Genomic DNA, 14,035 nt, shown 5'->3' with positions numbered 1-14,035 from the left:
AGGCTATGCTGGTAATAGGCCAGCTGCACTCCGCTGTGACGGTCCTGATTCCATGGTGTAATCCATCACCGAGCACAATCCTTGATGCAGGCGAAGTATCTGTTCTGATGCCCCCCTCCCACTTCCACTTCAGATGGTCAAAAACCTGGCACACCTCAGTGGTAAACGCCTCATATTTATTGCAAATAGTGGCTTCATTGTCCCAGTTCGCAGTGGTCCAGGTCAGAGCTGTCCCTCCTCACCATCAGTCAAGAGAAAGATGTCTAAGGCAATCTTGGCTCAGTCCATAGAATACAGAGCTGGCTGGAGCTCAAAGTGTAAGACACACTGGGACAGAAAGTTGTAGCACTGGGTTGGGAATCCGTTGAAGTTTTTGGTTTTCAGAATTAGGAGCTCAAGAGGAGGACTTGGACTGTTGTGGGGTTGCTGTATCGAGACGGAGAGTTGGAAGAGAATGGCGGGCAGATGGTCAGTGGTTTCCTGCTGCTTCTGGATCTTGTGGTCATGTCAACGGACAACTTCCTTGAGGCGAGCAAACTCTAATGGGTCAATCAATCGTTCACACATCCTGTCAGGAAATATAGAGGAGGCTTGACCCACACACAGAGTAGCGGAGAATATTGAGCAGTGAGCAGTCACTTTAATAATAAGCTGCAAAATAACAAGCCACAAGGGGCTACAAAACAAGAGAGAACAGATACTGAACATAACAAGGTAACTGAAGGCAAGAGCAACTGGTTGAGGCTGGCTGGTTTGTCTGAGTGAACAAGGATTGAGGATGAGAACTGGGGCTGCAGGTGATAAAGTTGGTAATGAGTAGCAGGTGACTCCTGTTACTAGGAGAAGCCTTCATGTGCAGGCCTGGCAGGTCCAGATTGTGGGCCTGAGAAAGAATTGGGCTTGCAGACATCCCACCCTGCAAAACCTCATTTCAGGGAGGTAGCACCCCCATCCCCCACAACCCCATACCCCATATACCCCCCACCGGTCGACCTCCAAGGGTGTATGTAATACTTTGTTTGGTGATTTTGTCTAATCTGTAAACCAAGTTTGGGTACATGCAGAAAATGTGACATTAAAATATGTACTTATATTATATTATCATGTTTATTCTATTACAACTTTAAGCAATCTACAGGGAGTTTGGCCTCATCATGTAGGACATCAATAGAGTAGCTCCTTAGCAGCTAGCCAGCTAGTTTAAATAATGTTAGCTATGCTAATGAATGAATGACACCTGTTAAACTCACCTCAACATGTCTTTTACATTTTAACCCACCATGGGCAATAGAAAAGTCACTGTTGCAAACAGTGCAGTGGGCAACACTGTCATTATTCTTGAGGTTGACTGTAAAGCCTGCCCACAGAGAAAACTGGTAGGTCTACTTAGCACAAAGAGAGATCAATCAGGATGCTCGCTCTCGTTCTCAAAAAAAAATCGATTTTTGGGATATTGTATATAATTTCCAGGCGTCAGGGAGCCGCTATCAATATGTGGGAGACTCCCGGATCTTCCGGGAGAGGTGGGATATCTGGGCTTGAGAATTCCAGAAATCAGGAACATGGTTCAATATACAGCTGAACTGGGACCTAGAGTGCTTTTATATTTCCTGCTCCCTTTAAGCTTACCAGATTTATTTGAAAATTTATTACTCAGCTGTGTAACATGCAATGGAAGAGAAATAAATAATGTTTGAGTAATAATGGAACAACTTCCCACAGTTTAGAAAACCTGCTGGCCCTGTACTAGCAAGGACTCTCGATTATTAGAGTTTGGCAAACATAGATAAGGGAAAAGGGTAGGCAATTTATAGAAGGATCAAGCTGAGGTAAGCAGCAGGGAAGCCTATCTCAGTGTGAAGCAGTATCTTTGGGAATGGAAGAATAAAAGAAAAACAATGAAACTAAATAGCAAGCACAAAGGTCTGTGTGTTTGTGAAGTGCAAATAGGCATTGGCAATGTAAATTATTGTTGGTTGCCATTGCTAAATAGCTGCAAAACCCTGGGCTGTAGTCACCTCTCATTTTTGGTCTAGCTGATTTCAATGGAGCACGTTAAACAGCATTTATGCTAGTTTTCTTGTCTCATGTATTAGTGATGGTTTGGAAGGTAAACTGAAATGTGATTTTGGAACATGTCCCTTGGCTGATGCATGTTCTCAAAATCTTTTCTTTAACTTCAATGGAGACTGTTTCCAGCCAGGTTCTCTCAGACTATGATATTGAAGCACAGACATGTTAGAGCAGCAGTTCACTCCACAAGAGACTGCCTACAAACCTGTTTCTAGTAACCATCTGCTTGTTATTAGCTTCACTGACCGCTGGCAGTGGGGGTTTTCCTGTCTTTGCCAAAGCCACGGGTTCAATTCCACAGCACCTGTTCTATTTGTAATTTTTTAATTCCAACAAACATCACTCCTGTAACTTCTAACTAATGATTCCAAATCCCATTCTCATCGGAAATCTAGGAAAGTGTTGAGATGTACACTGCAGCTAGAATAACAACATTCAAAAAGGAAATGGATGTATGCTTGGAAAAGCAAAAATATTGCAGGGATGTGGGGAAAGAACAGAGCAGTGGGCTGAATTAAACCATTTTTATTCAGAAACCTAGTGTAAACATGATGGGTTCATCCTCTTATAAAGACAGCTAGTATACATCTGCTTCAAACACAGGGACTCACCAGAAGGAAGAAAGGGCTAGCGAATTGTGATGTGAAACTTTGGCATGATGATGTCTGGCTCTTTATTAGATGTAAGAGATCCCATGTTACTATTTGGAAGAGAAGAGGAGTTATTCCTGGTGTCCTAGCCAATCATTATCTCCTTATCTGCCAGTGCAAAATGCGATTTTTTAATTATATTTGAGCCATTGTGGGAGATCATTTTCCAAATTTGCCACTGTTCTTCCTAAACAGCAATCACATTCCTGAAATACTTCACAAACAAGAAAAAATCTGTCGATGCTGCAGATCCAACACATACAAAATGATGGAGGAACTCAGCAGGCCAGGCAGCAACTATGGAAAAGGCTACAGTCAACATTTTGGGCCAAGACCCTTCAGCAGGAATGGAATACTGAAATACTTCATTGGGTGTAAAATGCTTGGGAATATCATCAAAGGCACATAAAAGTTACTTAGTAAATCCAAGTCCTTCATTTCTACTGCCCTGATCTCTGATCAGGTTCCAGAAGCAGATCCAAATAAGATTTGTTGTCTAGAGCCACAAGGTAGAGGAACTTCACAACAGCAGCCTCTTGTAAATGGCAGAACATCCTAAAATAGTTTATCAAGAGGCTCCTGACGAAGGGTCTCAGCCTGAAACGTCGACTGCACCTCTTCCTAGAGATGCTGCCTGGCCTGCTGCGTTCACCAGCAACTTTGATGTGTGTTGCTTTTATCAAGAGGCTTGTAGGAGGTGAAGTGGTGATCAAGTGGCACTTGATAGTTGGTACAGACACAATGGGCCAAAGGGCATGTTTCTGCACTGTATGACTCTATGGCTCATCTAACAGGGAATGATGAAAATGACCATATTATTCGGAGATCCGTCAACGTATATATTAAAGTTATTGGTACACTTGTGCCGAGCTTAGTATGCAAGTTACATTCTCAGGAGCCAAGAAAAAATGGAATCAGCACGAGAAGGCGTCATTACTGTACGACATATTAAAGGATGCTTCACTGAAGCTGCTATTGTGCGGATGTTGTTAGTCCGCAGCCAAAGCCCGCAATCAGTGAGTCAGTCAGGCTGAGGCTGTGAGCCCCCTACTGAGACGTGGAGATTGCTGCCTGCAGTCTCCACATCCTCAGGAGTCACAGAAAGCCTCTAGAGTGCGTCTAGGTGTAATTCATTGCTGGATCTGTGCTAAATCAATGGCACAGCCACACTGTCGGTGAAGCATCCCATGCTATAATGACCCCTTTTAGTGTCGATCCCATTTTCACTTGGCTCCTGGAAATGGACGTAACTTGCATACTAAGCAAGGAACAGTGCACCAATGACTTTAATGTATACCCTTTTGTTTTTGACCTCCTGCAAAGGGATACAGGTCCTTGCTAATTACTGTATCTGAGCCCTTCACAGTTTTATAATAAGTCTCTTCTCAGTTCCTTTGTTCAATGAAACAACATGTATTTATCCATTATTTATTCACAGGTACAATTATCCTGTCCAGTGTGATGACCAGAACTATACACAGCATTTGAACTGTGGATTAATGTTATATTCTGCTGGCACTTACATTCTAGCTGTTGGCTAATAATGGGAAGCATTCTAGTTAGCTGTAAGCATTGAGCTGGTCTGCTGCCTTCAAGGACAGAGTCTCATCATCTCTTTATTGATATTATTCAATACCCTCCCATTTATTGTATATGCACTTGCTGTGAGTACTTTCTTATACGCATTCCCACATATTTCTCTGATTTAAATCCCATTTTACACTTTTCTCCCTATTGACTTTCCAGCATTCTACAACTTTCCTCCTCTCTGTCAAACACACAGCCAGTTTTTGCATCATTTGCAATCTTACCTATTGTGGCTACTATATTTAGGTCTAAATTGTTGATATATGTTACAGAAATAAGAGACCAAATGCCCAGCCAAGTGGAACTCATTGATAATAGTCTTCCAGTCAACACAGTACTGTCAAAGATTATTCTTTGTTTCCTGCTACCCAGCTAATTTTGGATCCAATTTGCTGCTTTCCTCTGCCAAGAGCTTTACTAACAATCTATTAGATCACATCAAAGATTCTGACCTCATCAACCTCCTTGCTCCCTTCTCAAAAATTCAGTCAAGTTAGTTAGAGACAATTTGTGCCAACTGTCACGTTTTCCCTTTGAATGAACTCAACTAATTTCCAAAGTTATCAGCAATTAGTTCATTTATCCCTGCCTCCAATTTTAAACAACAGTATAATGTTAGCAATTCTCCAATCCTCTGGCACCATAGCTACAGTTAGTGAACACTGAAAAATTATAGTGAGAGAATTTACTATTTCATCCATCGTTTCTTTCAACAACCTGGGATATACTTCATCAGGGTCTGATGATCTATCCATTTTCAAAGATGTAAAAACCTATAAATACTCTTTTGCAGTGTTTTTTTTGCATCCAATATACTGCAATCATCAGCCTGAACATCAGCATCAATGTACCTCCCTCTTCTGTGAAGGCAGTTTCAGAATATTCATTAACATTTCCAATCTTTTATCTTTTAGTCCCTTGATCAGCTCTAATTTTTCCATAAGTTATCTATTGCACCTTATATGCTTACAAAATGTATTTTGATTTTTATTTATTTAATTTGCATTTCCACACTTTCCCAATTTCCCTGTTAACTTCACTTCTATGTATTCCACATGCTCCTGGGTTCCACATCAAAATACCAGGGGACTCAAATCTGTGCGGATGGGGGAGGGTGAGGTGATCGGGGTTCTCTCTGGAACCCTGGTTAACTGCACACATTACAGTGTCTTAACCATCCATAAATTCAGGGTCCAATAGATGTTCGCTGCCAGAAACTTGCTGGCGAGGACCTGTGTTCATATTGGTTTATTGCCGTATGTACTGAGATGCCGTGACGAACTTTTGTTCATGTGCCATCCACGTAGACCATGTCACACATAAGTACATCGAGGTAGGAACAGAATGCAAAATGAACTATTGCAGTGACAGAGAAAATGTAGTGCAGGTAAACAATGTAAGGTGGCAGGGTCACGACTAGGGAGGTTGGGGGATCAAGAATTTGGCTTTAGAGCTGGTGAGGAGACTTTAAACTAGGTTGGCAGAGGAATGGAAACCGGAGTGATGAGGCTGACGATGGCGCGGCTGGTAGAGAAGTCGATGCAGTGTGTATTAAGACTGTGGATGGATGAGCAGATGACAAGGAGATTTCGAGTCATTGGGATGACGTGGTGAACATGGGGCAAAATCGAAAAGGGTGATGAATACTGGACTGAAAGTGTTATGTTTGAATGCATGCAGTTTACAAAGTAAGGTAGATAATCTAGTAGTGCAGTTAGAGATTGGTAAGTACAACGTTGTGGGCATCACTGAGATGTGGCTGAAAGAAGATATATTAGGGAGTTTAATATCTAAGGATACACATTGCATTGAAAGGACCGGCAGGTAGGCAGAGGAGATGTGATGGCTCTGTTGGTAAAAAAAAATTAAATCAAATCCTTAGAAAGAGATAACATAGGATCAGAAGTTGTAGCATCCTTGTGATTAGAATTAAGAAACAACAAGGGTGAAAAGACCCTGAAGGAAGTTACATACAGTACTGTGCAAAAGTCTGAGGCACATATATATATAGTGAGGTTGCCTAAGACTTTTGCACAGTACTGCACAATGTGGAGCAGTGAATGAGTTTGTAAATCTGGCGGGAGCGAAGGATATTGGAAAAGTGAGGGTTGAGTGCCATAGGAGGGGTGTGGAACAGGTGACAAGGAAGGAATGCCAGAGGTGGGTGTTGCAAGGGTGCAGTCACACCCAGCCCTGAGGTACCAGACAAAATCATTTGATTCTTGACAATTGCTTTATTGATCATTACATAATGTCTCTCTGGTACTTCCTGCTCCCTCCACACTCCCTTCCGCATTTCCCAACCATGTTTCCCCTCCCACTATCTCTTTCCCACTCTCAGTCCACAAAAGAGACTCGTATCAGAATCAGATTTATCATCACTCGCATATGTCATGAAGTTTGGTTTTTGTTTGTAACAGCAGTAAAGTGCAAAAGTCTTAGGCACCGTAGCTATATAGATCACATCAGAGAGAGGGTAACAAGAGGGCATACAGAAGTGAGCTATGCCAACTAGTGGAGTGGTGTCGCAGCAACAACCTGGCACTCAATGTCAGTAAGACAAAAGAGCTGATTGTGGACTTAAGGAAAGGTAAGATGAAGGAACACATACCAATCTTCATAGAAGGATCAGAAGTGGAGAGAGTGAGCAGTTTCAAGTTCCTGGGTGTCAAGATCTCTGAAGATCTAACCTGGTCCCAACATATTGATGCAGTTATAAAGAAAGCAAGACAGCGACTATACTTCATTAGGAGTTTGAAGAGATTTGGTATGTCAACAAATATACACAAAAACTTCTATAGATATACCATGAAGAGCATTCTGACAGGCTGCATCACTGTCTGGTATGGGGGTGGGGGTGGGGGTTACTGCACAGGACTGAAAGAAGCTGCAGAGGGTTGTAAATTTAGTCGGCTCCATCTTGAGCACTAGCCTACAAAGTACCCAGGACATCTTCAAGGCGCGATGTCTCAGAAAGGCAGCGTCCATTATTAAGTACCTCCACACCCAGGGCATGCCCTTTTCTCACTGTTACCATCAAGTGGGAGTACAGAAGCCTGAAGGTACACACTCAGTGATTCAGGAACAGCTTCTTCCCCTCTGCCATCCGATTCCTAAATAGACATTGAATCGTTGGACACTACCTCACTTTTATATTATTTCTGCTTTTTGCACGATTTTTAATCTATTCAATATGCATATACTATAATTGATTTACTTATTATTACTATTTTTTTTCTATATTATGTATTGCATTGAACTGCTGCTGCTAAGTTAACAAATTTCACGACTCACGCTGGTGATAATAAACCTGATTCTGATTCTGATTCATAATATAGCAAAAATTAGTGGGATGTTAGAAGATTGGTAAGCTTTTTAAAACTAACAGAAGGCAACTCAAATACCATAAGGAGAGAAAACATGAAATATGTAGGTAAGCTAGCCAAAGATATCAAAGAAGATATCAAAATTTTTTCAGATATATAAAAAGTAAACAAGAGGTGAGAATGGATATTGGATCACTGGAAAATGACACTGGAGGGGTTGTAATGGGAGAGGAACAAATGGCAGATGAACCTAATAAGTACTTTGCTTCAGTCTTCACTGTGGAAGACATCAGCAGTATGCCAGAAATTCTAGAGTGTCAGGGGGCAGAAGTGAGTGTAGTTGCTAATACTAAGGTGAAGGCACTTCCGAGGCTGAAAGTTCTGAAGTTAGGTAAGTCACCTGGACAAGACAGACTACACCCTAGGGTTCTGAAAGAGGTAGCTGAAGAGATTGTGGAGGCATTATTAATGATCTTTCAAGAATCAATAGGTTTTGGCATGGTTCAGGAGAATTGGAAAATTAAAAATGTCACTCCACTCTGAGAAAGGAAGGAGGCAGAAGAAAGGAAATTATATGCCAGTTAGCCTGGCATCAAGAGTAGGTAAGATGTTGGAATCCATTATTAAGGATTAAGTTTTGGGGTACTTGATGACACATGATAAAGTAGGCCAAGGTCAGCATGGTTTCCTGAAGGGGAAATCTTGTGTGACAAATCTGTTGGAATTCTTTGACAAAATAACAGGCAGGATAGATAAAGGAGAGTCAAAGGATGTTGTTTGTTTGGATATCCAGGAGGCCTGAAGCCACCATGAGGCTGCTTAACAAGAGCCCAAGGTATTACAGGAAAGATATGAGCATGGATAGAAGATTGGCTGATTGGCAGGAGGCATATTTTCAGAATAAAGCGGTCTATTCTGGTTGGCTGCCAGTGGCTAGTGGTGCTCCACAGGATTGGTATTGGAACCATTTATTTTCACATTATATGTCAGTGATTTGAATGACGGAATTGATGGATTTGTGACCATGTTTGCAAACGATAAAAATATAGACGGAGCTGAGGAAGCAGGGAGTCTGCAGAAGGATGGACAGGTTGGGAGAATGGGCAAAGGTATGGCAGATGGAATATAGTTTAGGGGAAGTGTGGGATCAAGGACTGTGCTAGGGAAGAGTTAAGGCACAGATACTTCCTAAATGGGGAGAAGATTCAAAAATCAGAGGTGCAAAAGGACTTAGAAGTCCTTGTACAGGATTCCTTAAATACTAGCTTTCAGGTTGAGTCAGTGGTAAGAAAGACAAATGTAATTTTAGCATTCATTCTGAGAGGACTAGAATATAAGAGTAAGAATATGGTGTTGAGGCTTTATAAGACAGTGGCCAGACCCTACTTGGAGTATTGTGAGCAGTTTTGGGCCCGTTATCTAGGAAAAGGTATGCAGACATTGAAGTAGGACTAGAGGAGGTTGACATGATTGATTCTGGAAATTAAAGGCTTACCATATGAGGAGTGTTTGATGACCCTAGGCCTATACACTCTGGAGTTTAGGAGAATGAGGGGGGATCTCATTGAAACCTATTGAATACTGAAAGACCTAGATAGAGTGGATGTGAAAAGGATGTTTCATATAGTGGGTGAGTCTAGGATCAGAGGGCACAGCCTCAGAATGGAGGGAACAGAGATGAGGAGGAATTTCTTTAGCTAGAGGGTTACGAAACTGTGGAATTCTTTGCCATAGTTGGGTGTGGAGGCCAAGTCATTAGGTATATCTAAAGTGAAGGTTGATGGATTCTTGGTTAGGCAGGGCATCAAAGGTTACAAGGAGAGGGCAGGAGAGTGGGCTTGAGAGGGATAATAAATCAGCCATGATGGAATGGTGGAGCAGAATTGATAGACAAAATGGCATTATTCTGCTCCTGTCTTATTGTCTTATGGTCTTTAGCACATAGCTGTACTTGGGATTAGCAGTACATATCTTCAAGTTTTTATATCTTCTGCTTGATGGAAAATAGAAGAGAAAGTTCTTCTTTTTCCCATCAAGCAGAAGAAATAGGACAGGGTTGTGTTGGCTGCATTGCTGAGGCAGTGGAATATGTAGACAAAGTCAACCGGATAGAGGCTGGTTTGCATTTTGTCTGGGCTGCGTTTACAACTTTGCACTTTCTTGTGGTCATGGGCAGAACATTTGCCACTCCAAACTGTGAAACTGTATATCCATATAGGATACTTTCAATGGTGCACATGTCTGTTGGGTTCATCTTTGCCTAATGGCTGGAAAGTCTGATGGATCTTCATTGCTGGCTGCATGCAGCAAGTCTCACAGCATTTGCAGAAGCAGAGCTAGCTTGTCAAGATGACCGTCTGTTAATACTCTTTGACTTGAAACAAGAATTCTCTTTCCCTTTCCACGGATGCTGTCTGGCTGAATGCTACCTGTATTTTCTGTTTTTATATCAAACAACTCCCCCCCCCCCACCCATTAAAACATCTGACTCTGGACCTCTTCAAAGAAGAATAATCTGAAAATAAACCCTGCCTGATGTTTTCCTGCATGTATGCAAATAGTTATACTTACAAAGTAGAGCATTTCCAGTCTGAAGGTAAATTTTTGTTGCCTTACTCATTTCCTTAATCCTATGGCACCTTGTTTTGTGCATCACAGCCTCTTTTCCAATAGATTGCCTTAGAATCCCTGACATGTGGCCTTGAAATGACAATCTGGGTCCCTCTGCTATCCAATTCCTGGTAGGCTGGATATGCCAGAGAATTAATAGCAAATTTACCCTCTTTAAGGGGCTGACTGAATGCTGAGTATTTCCAGTATTCTCCGTTTTCTTTCAAAGCAGCAAATCATTTTTATGGAAGTCAATTTAGATTAACTTCTGTCAACAAGCACATTCTGCATCTCACTGAGTCAGCCTTTTCTAGTACTCAGTTAATATTATGCCACTGCTATTAGTAGATGTTTTGACAACTTTGCGTGGTGTGAAAGTGATAGATATTAGAGCCATTTTCAATTTTTTCTTGTCATCACTTTTGCCAATATATTTTCCCCTGTGGAATTGCCAGTCTTCTGATAATACACTGTACCTTCCATTAAATACTTAAGGAATTTGGTTCACTTTCAAAGATTGCATAAATAAAGGATTGAGACTCATCCGAACAAAAGCTCTTTACAGTGAAGTAATCAAAATCAATGTTTTCAGAGATAGAACAACAAGCATGATCATAATAGTGAAGGTTTGTGAGATCAAATTACTCATTTCTATTTCAGTTTCATCTGTTCTTATGTTGTCTTTGTGCTCTTAGCACATTACTTTTGCCTTGAAGTCACATAAATGACCATCTAATTATGATCACTTGCAATATTGTCCCTTTCCTGGGTGCTGTACAACATGTGTAGATTAATAGAGTAATACAGCATCAAAACAGATTCTTTGGCCTAATGTATCCACGTCAACCAAGGTGCTTACCTAAGCTGGGAATTTATCCATGTTTGGCCTGTACTCATCTAAACATTTCCAATTCATACACTTATCCATATTAAATGCCGTTATTGTACCTCAACTATTTTCTCTGGGCTTCCTCCACATGAACTGTCTCCAAATAATCCCACTACTTGCCAGCTGGACAATATACTCTATCTTGTGCATTGAAGACCTCCAAGCAATGATTCCAAGTGAAAGTCACGTGGGTTACTATTCACCTCCTCTCTTTCCATTACCCATGAGAGTTCTAAAAAAAGTTTTTTTTTGCTAAGTCCATTATACTTAAGACATTTTCTACAAACAACATTTGTCTTCTGTTATAAGCTTCTTATGGCAGAGAATAAAGCTGTTCAACCCATTAAACATGGAGAATGTTTCAATATTGTCTGTCCAATTACTTATTTACAATTCCCTGTTCTCTTCCATCACAGCCCTGCATTTTTATCGTCAATTCAAGTATCTATCCAATTCTCATTTAAAAGTTGCCGTGAAATTGACTTATTCAGGCAGGGCATTCCAGTTCACAACAGCTCACGATGTGAAATATATTGCCTCTTGTCACCTTAAGCTCTTTTGCCAATCAATTTAAAACAGTGTCCTCTGACTATTAGCCCTTCCAATGGTGGAATGTGTCTCCTTATTTACTTGTGCTTTGTAATTTTGAGCATCTGTATCAAAACTACTTTTGTCATCTCTGTTCCGTGGAAAAAAGCGTTCATCCGCTCTGCATCCGTTATTCATGGTAACATTCTTGTCAAACGCTTTTGCATCCTCCATAAGGCTTGACCCAAATCCTGAAGTGTGATGCTTAAAATTGTGCACCCTGCTCGGATGTGTTTCATCATAACTTTCTTGCATTTTTAATCCAGTGTCTCCATTAATAAAATTTAGGATGTTTTATAGAATTTTACAGCAAAGATAGTGATTTTTTGGATACCTTTGGTTAAATTTACTGGAACACCATAATCCCGCAATTTTGGCCTTCTATCTTCAAAGATCTGTTACATTCACTACCTAATGTCTCTGTATACATTCCGAACCAAGTCTCCTTCTATGTACTACCAGGTTTCTATGTTCTGGCATCCTTTTTAAGGTTGCACCATTTAGTTGATATTAATGCCACTCATGCTTCCTATCAATATTAATTACTGCATGCCTGCTCCTTTCTTTCTGAAGTCTATTACCACTCTTACAGTTATTTATTTCCAAGCTGTGCCTTCTGAAAACTTATGCTCTGAAATATTTTTATCTCCATTTTGAATATCCTTGCTGCTGTTTCTTCCCAAAACATCTTTGCATGCGTTTTGCAAATGTCCCTCTCATCGGAGGGGCTAATTTTTTGCTACATCTTAAGTTGGCATTTAAAAGGCCAATCCACAATAGGGCCATACACAGCAAAAAGAAGATGCAATACAAAGATTCGTGTACCTATTTCCTCCAAGTCTGAAAGTAGAAAATACTTTTCATAAAGGAGGTTAATCCTCAAAATTATACTTATTCTGTACATCTGTTCCCCAAGATTCTAGATATACAACTTCCCTGAAGAAAGCATTAATTTGCCCCACTAATGTAGAACGTGACTGCTGTCTTCATCATTCAGAGTTATCCAGCAAATGAGCAAGGTTTAGGCCCCCTTTTTGTGTCATTTTGCTTCTTGAGTTCCACACCCCTCTCTGCTGCTAAACACCATGTATATGTTAAGGTCAAGGAATTCAACTTTGTAGGTTGAGCTGTCAGTAACAATGAGTGAAGGCTACAAACCATTATCTGCCATTAGGGACCTGAAGCTGCTATGTTCCTGTCAAGTAGATAGAGAAAATCTATTATTCTCTCCACTGACGTTTTTTTTATGTCTGTCTGTTAGTGCCTGGTGCAATCCCAAAAGTCTCAGTGCAAGGAAGAACCTTTGAGGAGAAGATATATCTACAATGGAAAGAGCCGATTGAAACATTTGGCATCATCACACTTTATGAGGTAAAACAATATTTGATTTTATGGTTGCACAGTTTTGCAATGTACAATGCTATATCTCACACAAAATGGGGAGGTAGTGGGCTTCAATGGAGTTACAATCAAATGGATACTGATATTAAAGACTTGAGTTTACTTTCTAACAAGCACTGGGGACGATTTGTCACATGGGACCAAAATTCAACTTAATTTGGTGCCTTCACTGAAAAAGGGTGGAAATTGAAAGGATAAATAACTCATCCATAATTTTAGTCTGGTATCTTTGTTTGCTCTAGGGACATGATTGTTTAGTAAGATTACTTTTTGCACCGCTCTCCATAATATTGAAAAATACCTCATCTGTGTGCACTTCCTTCCATTCTCTCTTTACATTTGCAGTGTAAAGTCACCTTGATGAACTGAATATAGTTGTGCTCAGATCAGCTGTTAGAAACTGCAGTGATGGGAGGCTGGAACTGACACATATCAGAAATATCCATTTGAATTGTACAATTTATATCAGGAACATAAACAAGAAAAGCAGCTTTAATTTGAACATGTGGGACCAAAAGACACATGAATGTCTTGGAACTGTTATCCTGACTTTCTTACTTTGACTCAACTAAAATCTGCAATTGGTCACAGGGGCTAAGTATTTGAAGCTCAGTGGATTGGAGGCTATGGTGAACTGGCACCTAAGAGGAGTTCAGCTTGGGGCTACTAGCTATGTTCATATTGAATGGTGAGACTGGAATGAGGAAAATTTAACCTACTATTCCTATTTTGTTCTGTTTTTAGGCTCTTAATATTTAATTGTTTTTATATTATTCGTCCATTTAATTCATTCTATATAATTCCTAAGAAGCGAGGGAGGCAGAAGATAGGAAATCATAGCCCAGTTAGCCTGACTTCAGTGTTTGGGAAGATGTTGGAGTCTGTTATATGAATGAGCTTTTGGAGTTCTT

At 40.5% G+C, this 14,035-nt stretch overlaps 1 protein-coding gene across 13 annotated transcripts in view; it reads left to right on the top strand.

Annotated features, from left to right (window-relative positions):
- Window positions 1–14,035, top strand: part of LOC140198158 (receptor-type tyrosine-protein phosphatase mu-like) — a 1,049,822-nt gene that overhangs the window by 636,450 nt on the left and 399,337 nt on the right. For all 13 annotated transcript variants that reach the window (XM_072259223.1, XM_072259213.1, XM_072259205.1 and 10 more), the window contains one exon: window positions 12,985–13,094. In XM_072259223.1, coding sequence (XP_072115324.1) covers window positions 12,985–13,094 — 110 coding nt within the window. The remainder of the gene's footprint in view (window positions 1–12,984; window positions 13,095–14,035) is intronic.

Source organism: Mobula birostris, chromosome 1 (assembly GCF_030028105.1).
Source record: "Mobula birostris isolate sMobBir1 chromosome 1, sMobBir1.hap1, whole genome shotgun sequence".
Taxonomy (NCBI): Eukaryota; Metazoa; Chordata; class Chondrichthyes; order Myliobatiformes; family Myliobatidae; genus Mobula; species Mobula birostris.
This window is presented reverse-complemented; position numbering and strand designations above follow the sequence as displayed.